At 46.2% G+C, this 22,119-nt stretch overlaps 1 protein-coding gene across 1 annotated transcript; it reads left to right on the top strand.

The window, feature by feature from the left end:
- The first annotated feature begins 526 nt into the window (after positions 1 to 526).
- Cwc25 (CWC25 spliceosome associated protein) lies at positions 527 to 21,865 on the top strand. The gene is made up of 10 exons (XM_006971862.4): positions 527 to 693; positions 3,726 to 3,898; positions 9,343 to 9,579; positions 13,152 to 13,221; positions 14,271 to 14,398; positions 15,050 to 15,113; positions 16,839 to 17,032; positions 18,042 to 18,131; positions 20,295 to 20,456; positions 21,174 to 21,865. The coding sequence occupies exons 1-10, from the start codon at positions 676 to 678 to the stop codon at positions 21,286 to 21,288; spliced, it is 1,251 nt and encodes a 416-aa protein (XP_006971924.2). The 5' UTR covers positions 527 to 675; the 3' UTR covers positions 21,289 to 21,865.
- The last annotated feature ends 254 nt before the right edge of the window (positions 21,866 to 22,119 follow it).

Here is a 22,119-nt window from a genome sequence, read left to right as displayed (position 1 = left end):
AAAAAAAGAAAGAAAAACAAAAACAAAACCAGGTTCTTCCAGACCAGGATAACCTCAAACTTTGTGCCAACCCTGGCCTTGAACTCTTGATCTTCCAGTCTCCATCTCCAAGCGCGGAGATGATGGGAGTGTGCCACCACATCTGACTTTTGGAATTTCGTTTGACGGTATCTATTTCTATAAAACAAGCTGGGAGTGAAGGAGTTGGCCGAAAGTCCCATTTTGAAAGCTAGATTGGAAATCCTGGTTTGGCGGTGCCCGAGGAAGGCGGCCTAGGTTGGCGGAGACTGACGTCTTGCAGAGGGCCCTGATGCGTTGCCAAGGCAACAGAACCTTTTCCGTGGCTTTTCAACAGTTGGGGACCCTGGACGGGGTGGTTACGTGAGGCGAACCCAAAGCGAGACGATCTAAACCCTGAGAGCAGGCAGAAGCTGCACACGATTCCCGAGTCTCGCAGACTCAGGGCTCGAGCCAACGTCATCGCTCCAAGCCGCCGCCGCAGGTATATGACGCCACTCCCGGAAGTGCGATCTGGAGCGGGCGGGGAAGGGGGCAGCTGGTTCCTTTAGGGATCAGGTCCTGTGAGGCGGTCTCAGAACTGAGACCTGAGACCGTTTCCTCTCCATCTCCGCTGAATCTTCCAGGTCCACGGACTGAGGAAACGTCTCCACCGTCATGGGAGGCGGAGACCTGGTAAGTGCCCGGAGCCTGGGCCGTTAGGATTGAGGCCCGAGACCCACTGGCGCCGGGGACGGAAACTGGCGGGGGTGCGGTGGAAGTCGGGGGTGGCAGTGGGTAACCCTGGTAATGAAGTCTTGTTTTCAACACAAGGGGTTGATAAACTCCGAGAGAGAAAGGATGGTTAAGGCCACGGAGGGACTGGGATGAGACTGGGGAGGATGTGCGGCGAGTGATGTCTGCTGGTGTCTGTGTTTGGTGATTGGAGGGGGTCGGGGGCTCCCGACTGGGAAGTCTGAGGTCACGAAGGGGGACAGTTGGACTCATGCTACGGAAGGAGGCAGATCTTGGCACACAGACTTTATTTTGTGTATGTTATCTTGGGACATAGTTCCTTTTCTTAGCTAGGAGTTTACAGTTGTATCCTGGACCTGGACTGTCGAAGGGTGGGCCGCAATCCTCCTCCATTCTTTGGAGAAGTCCATTTTAAATCTTGTCCATCATTGTTTCATTCCCTACACCAGTGCTTTGCTTTGATCTGTAGTGACAAAGCAGCTGTCTTCTGTATTCATAACACTTTTTTTAGGCTAAGTGGCAATTGCTCTGAAGTCGTGTAGTTCATTTGTAGGGAACTAATGCCTTAAATAAGGTGGAAGTATCTACGAAACACAGAGCTAAATTAGAAAACTATTGATCTTGTCAAAGTGAAGCTAATTGAATCGATAAATATATTAGTTTAGATATCTATCCATTAGGCTGAGTTTGTCAGGTATTCTTAATTTGATCAAGTTCTAGGACTCCATCAAAGTTGGTCTGGATTTTTGTTTGTTTTTCGAGACAGGGTTTCTCCGTGTAGTTTTGGTGCCTGTCCTGGATCTCGCTCTGTAGACCAGGCTGGCCTCAAACTCACAGAGATAGGCCTGGCTCTGCTTCTGCCTCCTGAGTGCTAGGATTAAAGGAATGAGCCATCCCTGCCCGGCAAAGTTGGTTTAGTTTAGTATGTTCTTCACATAACTGTGTTTAGGGACAGTGCATTAGTTTGTTTGTCTATTGCTGTGATCAAACCAGGACCAAAAGCAACTTTCGGAGGAGAGGGCTTATTACATTTTACAGGTTAGAGTCCATCATTAAGGGAAGCCAGGGAAGGGCTCAAGTAGGAACCTGGAGGCAGAAACCATGGAGGAGTCCTGCTCACTGGCTTGCTTCTCTTGGCTCACTCAGCTACCTTTCTTATATAGTCTGGCCCACCTACGCAGGGATGGTACCACCCACAGTGGGCTGGGCCCCCCTACATTGATTAGAAATCCAGATCTTTCTGTGTATGATGGCGGGGCTGTCCTGCACATTGTCTATTCAGCATCCTCTAGCCACAAAGATGCCATTAGCACTTGCCTCTCCCTTAGTTATGACATCTACAAATTTCCCCAGACATTAATTGTCATCTGTGCCCTGGGATGGAAAGGAGGACCTATGTAGGACAGAGTAAGGGGTGGGTGGGTGGTGGTGGTGATGGTGTGTTGAAGGAAGTCCTTTTCAAAGGAAAGAATGTAGGAAGGAAGGATGAAGCAACCTGGTAAAGGAGGAAAGGCAGTTAAGAAAAGGTAAAGAGAGAAAGCAGATGATACATGCCTTTAGTTCCAGTGCGTGGGAGCTACAGTCAGGGAGCTCAAGTTTGAGGGTAGCCTGAGCTAGATAGCAAGGCCCTGGCTTGCACGTATGTGTACGTGCTCACACATACCTGCGTACTTGCTGACTGTGTGCTTTGTGCCTGCAAGGTACCTTGTGTATTTTATCTCCTTTAGTCTTAAACTGGTCTCCAGATTTGCACCTCTCCCATCCATTCTTCATATCATAGCTGGACATGCTCTTGCCTGCATCTTTTCAGGTCTTACTTCCCACCATCAACAGGGTGCAGTTCAGTCCCTTCACATATCTGTAAGAGATCTGGTCTGCTGGCTTCTTAGCTGGCTATATCCCACACACCTCCTCCATTAGCGTGCACTCTGCCTCCAGCCACAGTGAATTATTTATGCTATGTTTTTCCTCATTGCTGGGACTGTGGTTGTGAGTGCCATTTCCTCTTACAGATCTTCCCATGTCACCAGCTATTTTATAACCATCCTTAGATGCTACTTCTCCAGGGAAACTTCCTGTGATTACAGCTTGAAGCGAAGTAATGAGAGGAGAGAGGAGAAGCATTCATTGAAGGCGAAGGGACAGGGACAGTTCCTGGGAAGGAAGGTTGAAAAAGGTCTAGATGCATTGTAAGCATGCAAGTTTTGGCACAGGAGAGTTAAGAGGACTCAAAAAAAAAAAAACAAAAAAACAAAACAAAACAAAAAAAAACAACGATGTTTGAACTGGCCGTCTGTGGTGGTGCAGCCTTCGGGAGCAAAGGCAGGCAGATCTCTGTAAGTTCGAGGCCAGCCTGATCTACAGAGCTAGTTGTAGTACAGCCAGGGCTATGCAGAGAAATTCTGTCTCGAAATCAAAAGGAGAGAGAGAGAGAGAGAGAGAGAGAGAGAGAGAGAGAGAGATATGTTTGCATAAGAATGAACGTACTGTCCCAGTGAACCATGTTGCCTTTCAGAATAGATCTCTTCCTCCCTGCCCTATTTCTCCCATCTTGCTGTTATCAACGCCCATTGTAGGCATGGTTAGTGGAGTCTAAGGCTGTAAGTGTTTGAAGGAAGCTCGGGAAGGGCCTGTTCCACCCTCAAACTGTAAAGACATTTCCCACCACTTCATGCGTGCTGGGCAAGCACTCTTCCACGATCTGCATTCCTCACCTGCTCTCTTGCCTTTACATGCCTGCGTGTACTGGTTATGGGAAGGGTGGGTGAGTCTCGGAGTGATGGTTAATTTTAACTACTTGGCATAATCTAGAATCACCTGGAAAGAGAATCTCAGTGACAGCTGTCTACGTTGGGTTGACCTGTGGGTATGTCTGTTGGGGATTAATTATCTTAATTAGTCATTGTGGGAAGACCCTCATCACCTTCCACCTCCCACTCTCTGAATCCTTCCCTCCTTCCTTTCACTCACAGAACCTGAAGAAGAGCTGGCACCCACAGACCCTTCGAAATGTGGAGAAGGTGTGGAAGGCAGAGCAGAAACATGAGGCCGAGCGGAAGAAGATTGAGGAGCTTCAGCGAGAGCTGCGGGAGGAGAGAGCTCGGGAAGAGATGCAGCGCTACGCTGAGGACGTCGGGGCTGTCAAGTAAGAGACGAGCTGGCTGTCTGCTGCGTGCCTAGTCCGGGTGCTGCGTAAGAGTTCCGTGATTCAGCATGTGGAGCTGGGAGCCTGACCAACTCGATTCTAAGACTGGCTGTGCGTGTCCTAAGTTGTGTACCAGAGAGAAGGTGTGGGAGCCTTGGGTATCTCGGTAGGACCCCGGAAGTCATAATACCCAAGTCTGTATGGGTTGTTGAGGACCAGCTGTGATAACATGTAACAAGTTAGTGTAGACCAGGCTCCCTCTAGATAGTTGACAAATACTCATGACTATGACGAAGAATCGTTGTCTTTATGCTACCTGAGGCCTCTGTGAATGTATTGCAAGCCCATCTTCTTGGGGGCAGTGGGGTTAATGGGAATAAGTAGATAGGGTGGCTGTCAATAAAAGCCTTGTTGTGGCTGTAGACAGTCTTGCTGAATTTTACCTTTGGTCACTTTCAGGGTAATAGTAATAGATAATTACCCTACTCATCTCATGAAATAGAAGAGAGTATATTTCAAGAAAATAAAAGGCATAAAATGCACTCTACAGTGCATTCCAAAATCAGAATGACAGAAACTGCAGACAGATTGAATCGAGTCCTCTCTACTGTTCCCCTGTTCATGTGTCATGGGCAAGCCTTCAGGGGAAATGTGGCCCATTTTCCCCATGGGATATTAAAGGGTTTTCCTTATTTCATGGCAGAGGGATTTGTTACATTCACAGTTGTGTGTGAGACTTAGTTTCAGTATGTGGACATAGCACTTTGGCATGCAAATAAGGGGAAAATCCCATTCTTTTAGGAAATGGATTGGGGAGGTTCTGATGTTTTACAGTGAATGAGGTTTTATGGAACTTTCAAATTAAATATAACGTATTTAGGGAATGGTGATGGTAACTGTTAATTGTGAACCTTGACGGATCCAGGATCATCTAGAAGAAGGGCCGCTGGGCACGTCTGTGGGGATTAGCTTGATTCTGTTAGTTAATGTGGGAAGACTCACCTTGACTGTGGGCAGGACTATCCCTGTGCTGCCCATCTGGAGCTGTAGGAGACTCAGCAAACTGAGCACTTGACTGTGCATGCAGGGTGACAGCTGATAGCTCCTGTGCATGCAGGGTGACAGCTGATAGCTCCTGTGGATGCAGGGTGACAGCTGATAGCTCCTGTGCATGCAGGGTGACAGCTGAGTTAGCTCCTGTGCATGCAGGATGACAGCTGATAGCTCCTGTGGATGCAGGGTGACAGCTGATAGCTCCTGTGGATGCAGGGTGACAGCTGATAGCTCCTGTGGATGCAGGGTGACAGCTGATAGCTCCTGTGGATGCAGGGTGACAGCTGATAGCTCCTGCTGCCTGGATTTCCCTGCCATGATGGGCTGTATCTTGAACCATGAGCCAGAATAAGCCCTCTGTCCCTTAAGTTGCCTTTGTCAGAGTGTTTTATTTTAACAACACAAACAGAGTGAGATCCAGGACAGCCAGGGCTACACAGAGAAACCCTGTCTTGAAAAAAATAAAACCAAAACAAAAGAAAATGAATTTTTTAATTTATTTTTTTTTTATTTTTTAAGAATTACTTATTTTGGGGCTGGTGAGATGGTTCATTGGTTAAGAGAACTGGCAGAGGACTCCCAGCACACACACTGGCTCACAACTATCTGTAATTTGGAACTTGTAATTCCAGTTCCAGAACATCTGACACCCTCTTCTGGCCTTTGTGGGTACTACACACATGTGGTACACATACACACAGGAAAAATACATCAAATTGAATGTTTTAAGAAGTGCAGACAGCCGGGCGGTGGTGGCACACGCCTTTAATCCCAGCACTCAGGAGGCAGAGGCAAGCGGATCTCTGTGAGTTCGAGGCCAGCCTGGGCTACCAAGTGAGTTCCAGGAAAGGCGCAAAGCTACACAGAGAAACCCTGTCTCGAAAAAAAAAAAAAAAAAAAAAAAAGAAGTGCAGACAGGGTCTCATTATAGCCCAGACTGGTGGTCCCCTGTGTCAGCCTCCTGCGTGTTGGAATTACAGGTTATGTCACCATGCTCAACCCTCCCCCTCAGCTGAGGACCCAACCCAGGGCCTTGGGCTTGCTAGGCAAGCGCTCTACCACTGAGCTAAATTCCTAACCCCCCATTTTTTTTTTTTTTTTTTGAGGGCAATTTATTAAAAACCAAGGCAGACAAACTATAAATCTCCCAGTTGCCTGGGGTGGAGACTGGAGAATGGGGGGAAAGGCCATGCTGTTTGGGATAAGCCAGCGTGGAGGTCCGCTTCATGGCTATACACAGCCACAGGTGGGGGGGGGATGTTTGGGATTCAGGTAAGGCAGTCCCAAGAGCTAGAGGAAGGAAGCACACTTAGTTCTGGCCAGCATCCAGAAGAACAGACAAAAGAGAGAGAGGGAAAAAGTGTATTCAGGACTAGAAAGGCAGGCCGCCGACCCTGTGGTACCTCACGGCAGCTGGTAGGGATTCCCCTCCCCCCAACGGCTTTTGTAGCTGATTTACTTGTCCGTTTGGCTGGTCTGAATGCTTTGTATAATTATATGCTTTGACTTTCTCCAATTGAACACCATTGATTTAAAGATGCACTCCACTCTTGTGGTTCAAGTGATCTTTTCTGTCTGTCGGGCATTGTTCTTGGAGCAAAGAGGATGTCTCCTACATGTAATGCTGTCCATCTCCAAATTCTTTCTGGAACTGAGAATCAAACCCAAGGCCTCAAACATGCTAGGCAAGCAGTCTACCACTGAGCAACATAGTATCTCTTTAGTACTTGCTGATAGTGTTACATGGTTGCAGTTCTAGACTTCATTTGATCCTTGCATTACCTAGATAAAGAAGGGGCACTTCCTTCCTCAGCCAATTCCTGTAGAGTAAAAGGGACTTTAAGAGGCAAGGAGATCTGTGGGTTTTAAGTCCTTGTCTGAAAACCAAAAACAACAGCCAACCAAACAAAAACAAACTGGCGGCCTAGGTAAGAGCATCTCTGGTTTGAGGCCAGCCTAGATAACAGTGAAACCCTGCAACAACAACAACAACAAAGCCGGGCGGTGGTGGAGCATGCCTTTAATCCCAGCACTCCGGAGGCAGAGCCAGGCGGATCTCTGTGAGTTCGAGGCCAGCCTGGGCTACCAAGTGAGTTCCAGGAAAGGAGCAAAGCTACACAGAGAAACCCTGTCTTGAAAAACCAAAACACTTGTTACTCTTGCAGAGGACCCAGGTTCGGTTCCCAGCACCCACATGGCTGCTCACAGTTCAGAGGGTTCCTGTGCCTTCCACCTCATGCACATTGTGCACATACATATAATTTAAAAAAAAATTAAGGGCTGGAGAGATGGCTTAGTGGTTAAGGACGTGTAGTTCTCTTGCAGAGACCCCGAGTTCCATTCCCAGCATCCATATTAGACAGCTCACAACTGCCTGTTCCAGTTCTGACCTCCACAGTCACCAGATAGGCACGTGGTGCACATATACACAGAAGTCACTCACACCACACATTAAAATAAAAAGAGATTGGGTTGGGGATTTAGTTCAGTGGTAGAGCACTTGCCTAGCAAGTATAAGGCCCTGGGTTTGGTCCTCAGCTCTTGGGGGGGGGGGAGATCTTGCCACAAATGAAACCACTAGGTATGATTGTGTGTGCCTGAAACCTCCACACTTAGAAGAAGAGGCAAAAGGATTAGGAGTTCAAACCCAGCCTTGGCTACTTGCCAGATGACCCTGGAAAGAGAGACCAATTCCTGAAAGTTGTCCTTTCTGTGATGTGTATGACCCTCTCCATTATACACACACACTAATGGTAAATAATTTTTTTTTTTTTTTTTTTTTTTTTTGGTTTTTCGAGGCAGGGTGTCTCTGTGTAGTTTGGGTGCCTGTCCTGGATCTCATTCCGTAGACCAGGCTGGCCTCGAACTCACAGAGATCCACCTGGCTCTGCCTCCCGAGTGCTGGGATTAAAGGCATGTGCCACCACCGCCCAGCGGTAAATACAAATTTTAAAGCAAATTAAAACCCCGGAGCTTATTTGGTAGCGTGCTTACCTAGCATGCCCAAAGCCCTGGGTTTGATCCCTGGTGTAGCATGAACCGGGTGTAAGGGCATAAGGCTGTGATCCTAGCAATCAGGAGGTAGAAGTAGGTGGGTAAGAAGTGAAGGTCATCCTCAGCCAGCCTGGAACAGCTCCTCCCTGGGAGCCCTGGTCTTCACGGCTGTCAGACTCCCTCCTAGTCTGTTATTTACCTGCACAGGAGAATTAGGAAAGCCTGTGATTACCTGTAGGCCACCGTCTGTGGTCCCCATTATAAGGACCACCCTCCCTCCCAGTCTCCTGGTCTGCCAGAACCCAGCATTCACTGTAGCCGTCCATCTTGACTCGAGTGTGGGTAAGCCAGGCAAGCTATTGGCAGTGTGACTCAGTCACCACAATCAGTTCTTAATTACAGACTACGGCTTCCCAAACAGACCCCTTTACTAGACAAAAAAGAGAGAAGTGGTCATGTTTGTATTGGCTTAAATTAATTATTTTCATTAAAGATACCCAGGGAATCCATTGCCCTCTTCCGGCCTCTGAGGGGGCCAGACACCCAATGCACAGATATATATATATGCAAGCAAAACACTCATAAATATACAATTAAATTAATTAAAAAAAAGAGTTCAGCATCCTGTTACCATCTGTCACATAAAGGTTCCATTCTCACACCTCTTTATCTTTCCACAAGGAAAGAAATGATGTCAGGAATGATGTTGTGACATTTGGTCCCCCTCCTTTTTTTTTTTTGGTTTTTCGAGACAGGGTTTCTCTGTGTAGTTTTGGTGCTTGTCCTGGAACTCACTCTGTACCCCAGGCTGGCCTTAAAACTCAGAGATCCACCTGCCTGTGCCTCCCGAGTGCTGGGATTAAAGGTGTGCGCCAATACTGCCTGGTTTTTTTTCCCTCAGTGCAAGCATCATTTACTTGACAGGTGTCTCTGGTCATTTCTCCTTTCTTCTCAAGCATGTAGCACCACTGGGGCCGCTGTGTCAAGGACAAAGATGGATTGATGAGGGTGGTCTGGGTGCTGAGGTAGAATATGTGTATCGTTTTAGATGATCTTTGACATGAGGAGATAATGTATAAACTTGGTAGTGGAGACTAGGTAACTAAGTGGAGGTCCATGCCTTAGCTGGAGGATTCTGTTTTTTCCTCATTAATTGTCTTTGTGAAAAGGATCTCTATTCATTTATAAGAATCATTTCTTCATGTCTGCCAAGTTGAGAATGGTGTTTGGTTTACAGTAGGTATCTGCAGAGGCAGTCCAGTGCTGATCAGCTCAGGTTCTGTGTGGAGTTTGAAAGGACTCTCCATTCTGTGTGTGTGTCTGTCTGTCTGTCTGTGTCTGTCTGTCTGTCTATCTTATCTATCTATAACTATATCATTTTTTTCCCCTTGAACCAGGAAAAAAGAAGAAAAGTTGGATTGGATGTACCAGGGTCCTGGTGGGATGGTGAACCGTGATGAGTACCTGCTGGGTCGCCCCATTGACAAGTACGTCTTTGAGAAGATGGAGGAGAAGGAGGCAGGCTGTTCTTCTGAGACAGGACTCCTCCCAGGCTCGATCTTTGCCCCGTCAGGTGCCAATTCCCTTCTTGACATGGCCAGCAAAATCCGGGAAGACCCTCTCTTCCTCATCAGGTACTGCGGGGGGTTGGGAAGGGCTGGGGCTTGGGAAGGGCTGGGCTTGGGAAGGGCTGGGCTTGGGAAGGGCTGTTACAGGGACACCCGGGGACTCTTCCAGGGCTGCTGTTTCTCTTGCTTTATAGCTGCTCCTGTTTTCCATCTCTGTGTCCGTTTGTGCTTCTGGGTGGTGAGAAAGAGTTCCTGTGAGGGTACCTGATGTAGCCATATGGAAAGACACTGGCAAATGTTTCAAGCCAGACAAGATTTATCTACCTATCTTTTTTTATCATTCAATAACTATCTTTATGATATTCATTGATTACATTAATTGTATTGATTTATTACAGTCATGATATTAGGTCCTGATACTGTATCCACCTATCTTTTTTTTTTTTTTTTTTTTTTTTTTTTTTTTTTTTTTTTTTTTTTCGAGACAGGGTTTCTCTGTGTAGCTTTGTGCCTTTCCTGGAGCTCACTTGGTAGCCCAGGCTGGCCTCGAACTCACAGAGATCCGCCTGGCTCTGCCTCCCGAGTGCTGGGATTAAAGGCGTGCGCCACCAACGCCCGGCTTGTATCCACCTATCTTTAACCCGTAAATAAAAAAGAGAGGTAAAAGGCTGGGGATACCTTTGCTGGTAAGAGAACGTATCGCTCCTGCCGAGGACCCGAGTTGGGATCCCAGTGCCCATATCGGGTAGCTTAGAGATGGGTGTGGAACTGCAGTTCTAGGGAGAGCCAAAGCCTCTGGCACCCCTGGGCACTAGCACTTACGTACCTCACACTCGGAGTGTGTACACACACACAAATGAAAGATAATAAAAATAATAAAAATTGTATTAAAATAAAAAGGCGGTAGAAGCAAGATGACGCTTGTTCCTTGGAAATCTGGGAAATTGGTGTAGAGCTGACTACGAGGTAAATGTCCCCTTAGCCCCCCACTCCCTTACCATCCCGCTGTAATCATAGCCAGCAAATGACTCTCAGTCCTTTTTCCTTCGTCTCCTTCCTTGCTTTTTTATTTTATTTGTTTGTTTTTGGATGTGTGTATGTTAGTGTATATATGTGCATGTGCATGCTTACCTGTTTGTGGAGGCTGTAAGTCGACATTTAATGCCTTTCTCAATCACTCTTCCTTCTTGGTGTGTGTCTGAGTGTGCATGTGTGTGTGCACATGTGCACACATCCCAGGGTGTGTGTGTTTGGGTCAGAGGGCTACTTTTGGGAGCTGGTTCTCTCCTCCCACCTGTGGGCCTTAGGGATTTGACCTCAGCAGCTGGGCTGGCGTCAGGCTCTTTCAACAGCCCTCTCTGCCTTACTTCGTGAGATAAAGTGTCTCACCAGACCTGGAGCTTGCCGATTCATCGACACTGGCCAGCAAGCCCCAGGACCTTCTGTTGCTGCCTCCCGAGCCCTGGGAGTGTGGCTATGAGCTGCTCTGCTCAGCTTTCTTTACTGTGGTTACTGGTTTTGAGACAGGGTCTTAGTATGTAACCTTGGTCCGCCTGGAGCTCGATATCTAGACTAGGCTGACCTTGAACTCATACCTCTGTCTCCTGATGCTGGGATTAAAGACGTGCTACCACCCTGGCTCACTCAGCTTTTTCCGTGGTTTGGGGAGGTGGAATCTGAGGGCCTTCTGCTTGTGTGGCAAGCACTTTCCTGACTGAGCCCACTTACTACCCGTTTTTTTTTGCTTATTTGTTTATTTGAAACAAGGTCTTATGTAGTCCAGGCTAGCCTCAAATCCGCCCTGTAGCTGAGTGTGACTGAATTCCTTATCCTCTGATGTGTGTTAGCATGCCCCGCTTTGTGATTTATTGAGACAGTAGCCTTGGCCTTGAATTCGCATCTTCTCTCCTCAGCCTCCTGAGTATTGAGTTCTGCACTATGACACCCAACTCTTCATTAATATTTGCTTGTTATATCCCTAACTTGTTTCCAGATGATATATTTTCAAAATCGTTAAAATTTGAAAACTTGGTGACGTTCCTTGTTATTTATTTATTTTACAATTTTATTTCCTGTGTATGAGTGTTTTCCTGGCATGTGTATCTGTGTGCTGTGTGCATGCCTGGTGCCTGCAGAGGCCAGAAGAAGACTGGAGTTACAGCCAGTTGTAAGCTGCCATGTAGGGGCTGGGACTGGAACCCAGGTCCTCTGGAAGAGCAGCTAGTGCTCTTAACTGCTGAGCCATCTCTCCAGTTCCCATCACCAATGTGTACACAGACACACACACACACACACACACACACACACACACACACACTCCTTAAAAGAAGAACCATTGTGTATACACACACATACTCACACACTCACCTCTCAAAAGAACCATTGTGTATACACATATACACACTTCTCAAAAGAAGAACCATTGTGTATACAAATATATACACTTACACTCACTTCTTAAAGGAAGAACCATCGTGTATACACACACTCACACACTTCTCAAAAGAAGAAACATTGTGTATACACTCACACACTTCTCAAAAGAAGAACCATTGTGTATACATACACACACTCACTTCTCAAAAGAAGAACCATTGTGTATACACATATACACACTCACACACTCACTTCTCCAAGGAAGAACTATTGTGTATACACATATACACACACACTCACTTCTCAAAGGAAGAACCATTGTGTATACACATATACACACTTCTCAAAGGAAGAACCATTGTGTATACAAATATACACACTTACACTCACTTCTCAAAGGAAGAACCATTGTTTATACACACACTCACACACCTCTCAAAAGAAGAAACATTGTGTATACACACACACACACACACACACTTCTCAAAAGAAGAACCATTGTGTATACATACACACACTCACTTCTCAAAAGAAGAACCATTGTGTATACACATATACACACTCACACACTCACTTCTCCAAGGAAGAACCATTGTGTATACACACACACACACACACTCACACACTTCTCAAAAGAAGAACCATTGTGTATACACATATACACACTCACACACTTCTCAAAGGAAGAATCATTGTGTATACACACACACACACACACACACACACTTCTCAAAACAAGAACCATCGTGTATACACACGTACACACTCACACACTCACTTCTCAAAAGAAGAGCCCTTCTGTTGTCTTTATTGCCCAGATGATGGGTCTGTTTTTATGCTAAGCAGTGGAGGTAGTTTTGAAATGTTGCGCTCAGGAGATTTGCAGGTCCACACCGGATGGATTCCTTAACCATGAGGGAAGCCTTGGATGTGAAGCCAAATGCCACGAGATCGAACTCACTGTCACGCATTGTGCTGTGCCCACATCATTTCTCCACAGTATCCCGTCTCGTGTGTGTATTTGCTGGAGTTCTCTGCCTTCCACACCATCCTCTGTACATTTACCACAGTGTAAAGTCTGTGTCTGTGAGATTTCGTTTCGTTTCGTTTCATTTTGTTTTGTTTCAGACAGGTTCTCACTGTGTAGCCCTGGCTTGCCTGTGCATTTGTTTTGAAAAGGGGTTGTTAAATAGAGTTTGCTGCAGAGGATAACACAAATCCTTTGCAAAAGAAAGAGTCATTAAATTTTTCCTTCTATTTAGGAAGAAAGAGGAGGAGAAAAAAAGAGAGGTCCTGAACAATCCTGTGAAAATGAAGAAAATCAAGGAGTTGGTAAGTGGTGCATCAAATGTGCACCACGATGGTGCTGGGGTGTGTTTGCACGTGTGTCTGCACTGTGTGCATCGTGTGAACTTGTGGTATCTGAGGAGGTAGGAAATGGGCATCAGATCTCCTGGAATTGGAGTTATGGATGGTTGTGCGTTGTTCTGTGGATCCTAGGAATTGAACCCGGGTCCTCTGGAAGAGCAGTCAGTGCTGTTAAGTGCTGAGCCATCTCTCTAGCCCTCCATCAGCTTCTTAACACTAGGCCATCTTTCCGTTTTCCTTTTAGGAAGTAGCCTGGCTCTTATAAATGACTTCTTCCTGGGCTCTTGAGACAGAACTTACTTTGTGGCCCAGGCCAGTCTGGAACTCCAGTCTTCCTTCCTCAACCGGAGTATCATGATTATGAGGCTTAAAATTTTTTGTTTGTGGTTTGTTTTTTTTTTTTTTTTGAGCCAGGGTTTCTCTGTGTAGCCCTGGCTATCCTGGAACTCACTCTGTAGACCAGGCTGGCCTCAAACTCAAAGATCTGATTCCCTCTGCCTCTGGAGTGCTGGGATTACAGACGTGCACCTCCACCACCTGGCTCAATTTTTGTTTTTTTTTTACATACTATCTCCTGGTGATCTTATGCTAGCTTACCTTAACAGCTTAATTATGGTTGATTTCCTTTTGTTTGGGAAAGAGCTACATGTCTTCAGTTTCTCTTTCTTTTTTCATTTCTTGTGCATGTGCATGGGTATGTTTGGCATGCGCGTGAGTGGTCCTGAAAATTGAACTCCAGTTGTCAGGCTTGGTGGCAAGTGCTGTTAATCAGTGAGTCACAGGCTTGCCAGACGTACGTAATGAGACTTGGTCTCAAAATAATAATAATTTTTAAATGTGGATTCCTTGCTCACTTACCAGAGAGGTTTTTTAGGGGATCTGGAATACATTTGTGCCCAACATGGATGCCCTGACAGTATCCTGGGCCATTTTGTATGTGAGCCGTTCCCTACACCAGGTATTAACTAACAGGGTCTTAGAGCTCTCATGTGGTTATGTTCTGGACATTTCAGTTGCAAATGAGTCTGGAAAAGAAGGAGAAGAAGAAAAAGAAGGAGAAGAAAAAGAAGCACAAGAAACATAAACATAGAAGCTCCAGCAGTGATCGCTCCAGCAGTGAGAGCGAGCACAGCCAGGGCAGGTGAGCGGTGGCGCCAGCCTCCCTCGGCAGACTTCCTACCCGTTCACTCATCCATCCCACGGGAGGAGCTGAGCACCAGGCACTGGGGGTTGGTGGGGACGGGCAGATGTGCGCTCTGTACTGCAGAGCTGGCCTCTGGCATTCGAGTTCTTTGGAGATGCTAAGTCTGTGTCCTGGTGCACTCTTGGATAGGCTGACATTCGCCTCCCAGATCGTAGGTCCGAACTCCTGACAGGACTCTTTCATCCCAGCTGGAGTCCCCGGGACTGAAGGGGTTTTCTGTAGTCTCTCTTCCTCTTTTTGTAAAAATGGATTAATGGGACCATGTGGGCCCATTCCGCGTCTCCCCGCAGCAGGGACAGTCAGCTCTGTGGCTGCTGACTCACGATTAGTCCCCGGAATAGCAAGCGAGGTGAGAGGAGAATGTGTTCAGGCGCTGAGGCTGAGGGCTCCGCCCACGGCTTTTCACAGGAAAAACTCGACTGTGCTGATGTCTTCCAGCGAAGACAGTCCACATAGAGAGAGGCGCTGCCAAGCAATGGCAGTGCTAGCTGGGCGCTGGGAGAGGCAGCCCTTCTCAGCAGGAGAGGTTCAAACCGGACTCTGTGCCTTTTCTTTTCCAGTGAACGTGTCTATGTTTTAATCTCTTAGATCTCAAAAGAAGATGGCAAATTCCTGTCCTGTTTTGTCCAAAGTCCCTGGATATGGCTTACAGGTAGAGATGTGGGCTTTTCAAAGGGAGTGACTATGGGAATGTGCAGTTTGTCACCCTTGACACTGCAGAGAGCAGGGGAGTTGGAGGGTGGGGCCTGGGGCTGCTGGAGGCTAAGCCTGCTCCTTATCCTTGAACCCTTTGCCTCTTTCGGAGAGTCCTCTAAGTAGAGAAATCACTAGTTGGAGCACTTACCATCCCTCCAAGAACTGCAAGTAATTGACACGAAATGTATACATTTTAATGGCTTTTGACCAACAGCCATCCCTCACTTTTGTATTTTAATTTATTTTTTATTTTTATTTATTTTTTTAGAATTTTTTTAAAGATTTATTTATTTATTATGTATACAGTATTCTGCCTACACACCAGGGAAGGGCACCAGATCAAATTACAGATGGTTATGAGCCACCATGTGGTTGCTGGGAATTGAACTCAGGACCTCAGGAAGAGCAACCAGGGCTCTTAACCTCTGAGCCATCTCTCCAGCCCCGTATTTTAATTTTTGTGAGGTGCTTGGGATGGAACCCAGGCCTTGCATATGCCCAGCAAGTGCTTTGTGAATGAACTACAGCCTCAGCCTTGGTTTTTTTCTTACATTCATTCATTCCTTCATTTGTTTGTTTGTTTATTTGGAGATAGAGTCTCACTGTGTAGCCCTGGCTGTCCTGGAACTCCTTATGTAGACCAGGCTGGCCTTGAACCCACAGACATCCTCCTGCCTCTGCCTGCCCTTTACTGGGATTAAAGCCAGGTATCACCACACCTGGCTTGTTTTGGTCTTTTTTTTTCTTTAAGATTTATATATTTTTTATATTATGTGTATGAGTATTTTTGCCTGCATTTATATGTGCATGCCAGATGAGTGCCTCGTGTCCATGGAAATCAGAAGAGGGTATTGGATCCGCTGGGTCTGAAGTTAAAAATGGTTGTGAGTCACCAGGTAGATGCCAGGAACCAAACCAGGTGCTCTGGGAGAGCAGCAAGTACTCCTAACTCCTGAGCCAACTCTCCAGCCCTGTTTTGTATTTTTGAGAGAATTATGGGAAGGCTAACCTGGATCTCACTGTGGAGCTAAGGCTGGCTGACCTGGAAATTCTAGGTTTCCTGCTTCCACCTCCTGAGTGCTAGGAACACAGTACCCTGACACTTCTGGCTATTTTGTTCTGTGTTCTCATACAGGGTTTACCGTGTAGCCCTGGCTGGTCTACAACTCTGCTTCCAAGTGCTGGGGTTAAAGGTGTGAGCTCTGGGCTCTTGTTCTTTTATTTTTAAGACAGAATCTCAAAAATTTTGACTTCTTCTGCATCCTGAATGCTGGGATTATAAATATGACAGGCAACTCTTAGCTTTTCTGAATAGGATTTCCATATCTAGTTTAAATTAGTCTCAAACTTGATTTTCCTGCCTTTGCCTCCTGAGTTGCTAGGGACAGTATATGTGTACCATTATGCCCAGCTCTTATTTTTTTCCCCTTTCCTTCCTTTAAGACAGAGTCTCAGAATATAATACAAGCTGTCCTTGAACTTACAACCCTCTTACTTTAGCATTCTGAGTACTAGGATTCAGGTATGTGCCCCCCCCCCCATGCAGCTGTATCGTCAGCTTGATTCCTCTTGGCAAATTTAAAGAATCTCATTGTTCATTCTTCCCTTGCTGCACTACACTTCTGTTTGAATAGAAAGATTTTCCTATGAATGGTTTCTCCTGTCTTCCTTAATGACATAGGTGAGGGACTCCGACCGGAACCAGGGTTCTCTGATGGCTGAGCAAAGGGAGGTGAAGAACCATTCCCGCTCAAGAAGCTCCTCCCACTCACCCCCCAGACATGCCAGCCGGAAGAGCTCCAAGGAAGAGAGGTCCCGGGACAGGAGGTCTCGATCCCCGGGCAGGAGGTCACGGTCTCCAAGGCCCAGCAGAGCGTGAGTATGGGAGTTCACTGGGAAATAACCTGTGACCCTAAGGGGCTGGTCACAGCAGGTGTTTGGTTTGGGTGATGTTCGTCATTTCCAGTCTTAGATGTCTCAGCTTTATCTCCTCTCCATCATTCTCTTCCCCACCTCACTGTAATTCCATGTGATCATAACGAATCGCATTTGGAGGACTGTATTGTGCTGGCAGAATCTCCCCTCCTTTTTGGGCTTTACTTTTTCTGTATGTGAGTGTAGTGTATGTGTGGTGTATGCACACGTGCGTGGGTAGGTGCACATACTTTGCTTGTGTGGAGATGTGGGATGTCTTCCTGCCACTCTCTCCTCTACTCCATCAAGGCAGTCTCTCCCCTGAACTGGAGCTTTTTTTTTTTTTTTTTTTTGGTTTTTCGAGACAGGGTTTCTCTGCGTAGCTTTGCACCTTTCCTGGAGCTCACTTGGTAACCCAGGCTGGCCTCGAACTCACAGAGATCCGCCTGGCTCTGCCTCCCGAGTGCTGGGATTAAAGGCGTGCGCCACCAACGCCCGGCAAACTGGAGCTTTTTTTCTTTTCTTTTGGCTAGGCTGGAAGCTCACAGTTGCCAGAGATTCTCCTGTCTCCTCCCCACTCAGTGCTGGGGATACAGGCATGCACAGAACTGCCTGGCTTGTTATGAGGGTGCTGGGATTTCAACTCTGGTCCTCAGATTTATCTAGCAAGAAATCTTAACTGCTGAGCCTCCTGGGGCCCTGAGTTACACTTTTAAAAGATTGTGTGTATGTCTACATTTGTGTAACTGCATGCTTTGTGGAGGTCAGAGAACAATTTGAGGGAGTTGGTTCTATCCTCCACCATATGGATTCCCAGAGATTGAACTCAGGTTATCAGGCCTGGTGGCAAGTGCCATTGAACCTTTTTTTTGGCCCCAGCCTGGATTATACTTTTAAGGGAACTAAATTGGTTGAGGTATATACTAATGATACCCATATAAAAGGCTTGTCTCTTCTGTGTTCATTACAGGCATGCCTCTAAGGTAAACAGGAAAGACAGAGATAGCCCATCACCTAAAAAGGAGGTCTACCAGAGGCGGCATGCTTCCGGATACACCAGGTAAGTCAGGAATGTACTAAACGTCAGGTTTTTGTATTTTAATTTGTTTCTCCAAATGAGCACTTTTTAAAAAATTGAACTGTCATTTTTCCCTTTAAAGAGAAATCTGTATATCACAAACTGTGTACAAACTATAACATACCCATTTTAGAAGCAATAGATTTAGATGTCTGACTTTGTTAAGTGGTGACTAATCTGTTCATCACTTTTTTTTGTTGTTGTTGTTCTAACTTCATTTAGGATGAATGCCAGGGAAAAAGACCTACCTATTATATTAGGCTGTTAAGTCAGGTTGCTGGCATCTCGCTTCATCCCAAAGTGGTATATTCTTGGGTTGTATCCATGAATGTGTGTGTCCTGTACACCCCCACTCACACATGGGGAGGTCAGAGGAGGACATCAGACATTGGAATTTTCTTTGGGCCACCAACCAGCCCCCAAATAAAGACATGGAGACTTATTATTAATTATGAATGCTTGGCCTTAGCTTAGGCCTGTCCCCCTAGCTCTTTTAACTTAATTTAACCGGTTTCTATTCATCTACATTTTGCCTCAGGCTTTTTACCTTTCTTTCATTTTGTATTTCCTACTTTCTTGCTTCCTCCGTGTCTGGCTGACTGGCCCAGGCGTTTCCCTGGTCTCTTTTTCTTTCTTTTTTTCCAGCTTAAATTCCTCCTCTCCTGTTCCACTTGTCCCTTCTCCCTCGCTATTGGCCATTCAGCTTTTTATTAGACCAATCAGGTGTCTTAGGCAGGCAAGGTAAAACAGCTATATAATTCAACAAATGTAACATATCTTTACTTAGTTTAATATTCTGCAACATAAACAAATGTAACACATCTTACATAGTTAAACAAATAGTCCACAGCATCCTACCTTACTCACTGAACCAGGTCTTTCACTGAAGTTGGGGCTCAATGATTTGGCTAGGCTAAATGGCCATCCAGTTCCTGGGATTTGCCTATCTTTGCCAGTTAATGCCAGGGTTATAGGCACATGTGGTTATGCCCAGATTTTACACTGGTGCTGTGGATTTGAACTCAGGACCTCATTCTTGCATAGCAAGTGCTCTTACCTACTGAGACATCTCCTCAATCCCCATATCCATGAGGTTTTGTTTTTTCTTTATTTTTGTTTTGCTTTTTGCCTGCATGTATGTCTGTGTGAAGGTGTCAGATCCCATGGAACTGGTATTACAGACATCTGTGAGCTGCCGTATGGGCGCTGGGACTTGAACCCAGGTCCTCTGGAAGAGTTGCCAGTGTTCCCAACCACTGAGCCATCTCTCCAGTTTCTTTCTTTTCTCTCTCTCTCTCTCTCTCTCTCTCTCTCTCTCTTCTCTCTTCTCTCTTCTCTCTTCTCTCTTCTCTCTTCTCTCTTCTCTCTTTCTCTTTCAATCCATGAGGTGTTTGTTTGGTTTTTTGAGACAGGGTTTCTCTGTAGTTTTGGTGCCTGTCCTGGCTCTCGCTCTGTAGACCAGTCTGGCCTCGAACTCACAGAGATCCACCTGATTCTGACTGGTATTAGAGGCGTGCACCACCACCGCCCGGCCAATGCATGAGTTTTTAAGCCTCCCTTATGGAGTAGGAGATAGCAACCAACAGTCAATGGATGGCCCTCATTTGTTCTGTAAGTTGTTAATGGTGAAAACATACTCCTGTAAGGTTAGGTTGTTAGTGGTGAAAACATACTCCTGTAAGGTTAGGTTCTTGGTTAGCACTTAAGTCTGTTTTTTTTTTTTTTTTAAAGATTTATTTATTTATTTATTATGTATACAGAAGAGGGCGCCAGATCTCATTACGGATGGTTGTGAGCCACCATGTGGTTGCTGGGAATTGAACTCAGGACCTCTGGAAGAGCAGCCAGTGCTCTTAACCTCTGAGCCATCTCTCCAGCCCATTAAGTCTGTTGTTTTAAAAGAATCATCCTAGAGATTACTGAGTGTGATTATGAAATCCTTCACCGGAAGTCTTCATGATTTGTTGGGAGCCACTGGACTGAGGTGTCCGGAGGAAGGAAACTCATCCCGACATGGCACTGTTCCTCTTATTTCTCTGGAGAGCAAGGAGCTGGCAAGCCTGTGGACCCGTCTGCACGCTTTGCTCCTTGTTTTGTTTTGCTGGGGAAGGGTAGCACCGATTGGATGGTTTCTGTGCTCTACAGAAAACTCTCAGCAGAGGAGCTAGAGCGGAAGCGCCAGGAGATGATGGCAAACGCCAGGTGGAGGGAGGAGGAGAGGCTGAACACCCTCAAGAGGCATGCCAAGGAAGATGAGCGGGAGCGCAGACTGGAGAAGCTGGACCCTCGCTCTGGCAAGTTCATCCAGTAAGTACTTGTTCATGCCTGGCTCCACCTGCACAGGCTCCAGGAGGCCATGCGGCAGCAGACCACTGCCAGGGGCTGGGTGGTGTTTCTCGTCTCTCTCAGGAGACCTCGGGACTTAGCTTGGGGCTCCCTTTGGTGCTGCTCCCAGTTTCTAGCCAGGCAGTGGGAGTTTTTTTTTTGTTTTTTTTTTTTGGTTTTTTTTTTTTTTGGTTTTTTTTTTTTTTTTTTTTTTTTTCGAGACAGGGTTTCTCTGTGTAGCTTTGCGCCTTTCCTGGAGCTCACTTGGTAGCCCAGGCTGGCCTGGAACTCACAGAGATCCGCCTGGCTCTGCCTCCCGAGTGCTGGGATTAAAGGCGTGCGCCACCATCGCCCGGCCAGGCAGTGGGAGTTTTTATTTGAAGTAGAAGTCATTGGTACTTTTCCCACATCACTGAAATTCTTTGGCCTTCCTTTTAAGTAAAAATTTATGGCTCAGAAAACCTTTTTCCAATAAGACTTGACTTGTTTTCCAAAAACAGATGAGTTTTCCCTTATGGACATTTAAAAACCTTGGTTCCAGATGGAGTCATTTGAAAATTGTCTATGTGGGCTGAAAAAAAAATGTGTGTGTCTACAGTTGCTTTCTGACTACAACCCTGGTTTTTCCAATTCTGCCAGAGGTGACCAGTTGAAAAAATGTTCTTTTTTCCCCATTCACCTGTCTCTTCTCTTCCCTAGTCGCATGAAGCTGGAGAGCGCATCTACTTCCTCCCTGGAGGACCGGGTAAAGCGCAACATCCATTCTCTACAGAGAACACCAGTAGCTCTGGAGAAGAGCTTCATGAAAAGATGAAAACCAGTCCCTCTTACTGGTTTTCCTGAATTCTCCAGGGAGGCTGCGGAGTCCTTAAAATTCTCTTTATAAGAGTTCAAATGGCTTCTTCTACAGATGAAAAACCACCACTGTTCAAAGTGCCCCTTGTCCATTGACTCCTGAAACATGGTACATTCTTTAAAAACCAATGTGACTTGATTTGGGGACCCTCAGGACCTTTGGCTGTGCACTGTGGGATTTGACTGTGATCTAATGGCTGGGCACTGGGCTGTCCTGGGGGCTGGGATGCTTGCCACACCTCTTCCCTCCCACCTGAATGAATGGATCAGACCTTCCAGAGACCTCTCTCCACAGCCCAGATAGACTCTGCTTACTGGGATAAATGAGCACTGACTTTATTTAGTAGATCTTCTGACAGAATAGCCAAGTGTCAAGAAGAGTCAAGAGAGTGACATAAAACTGGAAGATAAAACAGTACCCAAAAAACCCCCAAATGAACTGTTAAATATTTGTCTTTGAGATGTAATAGTCTAATGTGTATATGTACAAATGTATATTTTATACATGCTTTAAAAAAGCTAGCTTTGTGAGAACATTTTGATTGATGATTTTACTGTGTGTAAAGCCACACTGAACCTTATCAGGAAGTAACACGGGAAGGGGCGTGGCTTGTTTTCTCTCTGCCTCTGGTTTGGGAGGAGCTTTGGGGTGACTGACAGAATCTAGCTGGAGTAGCTAACCTTTTGACATTTGGACATGACTTTGCCCTCTACAAATGTGTCAGGTTGCATTCATAGCTAAGGACTGGCTTCAGGAAAGACTACCTGCCAAGTATGTAGTCCCCTTTAT

This window comes from Peromyscus maniculatus, chromosome 8 (genome assembly GCF_049852395.1).
Source record: "Peromyscus maniculatus bairdii isolate BWxNUB_F1_BW_parent chromosome 8, HU_Pman_BW_mat_3.1, whole genome shotgun sequence".
In the NCBI taxonomy this organism is placed as follows: Eukaryota; Metazoa; Chordata; class Mammalia; order Rodentia; family Cricetidae; genus Peromyscus; species Peromyscus maniculatus.
This window is presented reverse-complemented; position numbering and strand designations above follow the sequence as displayed.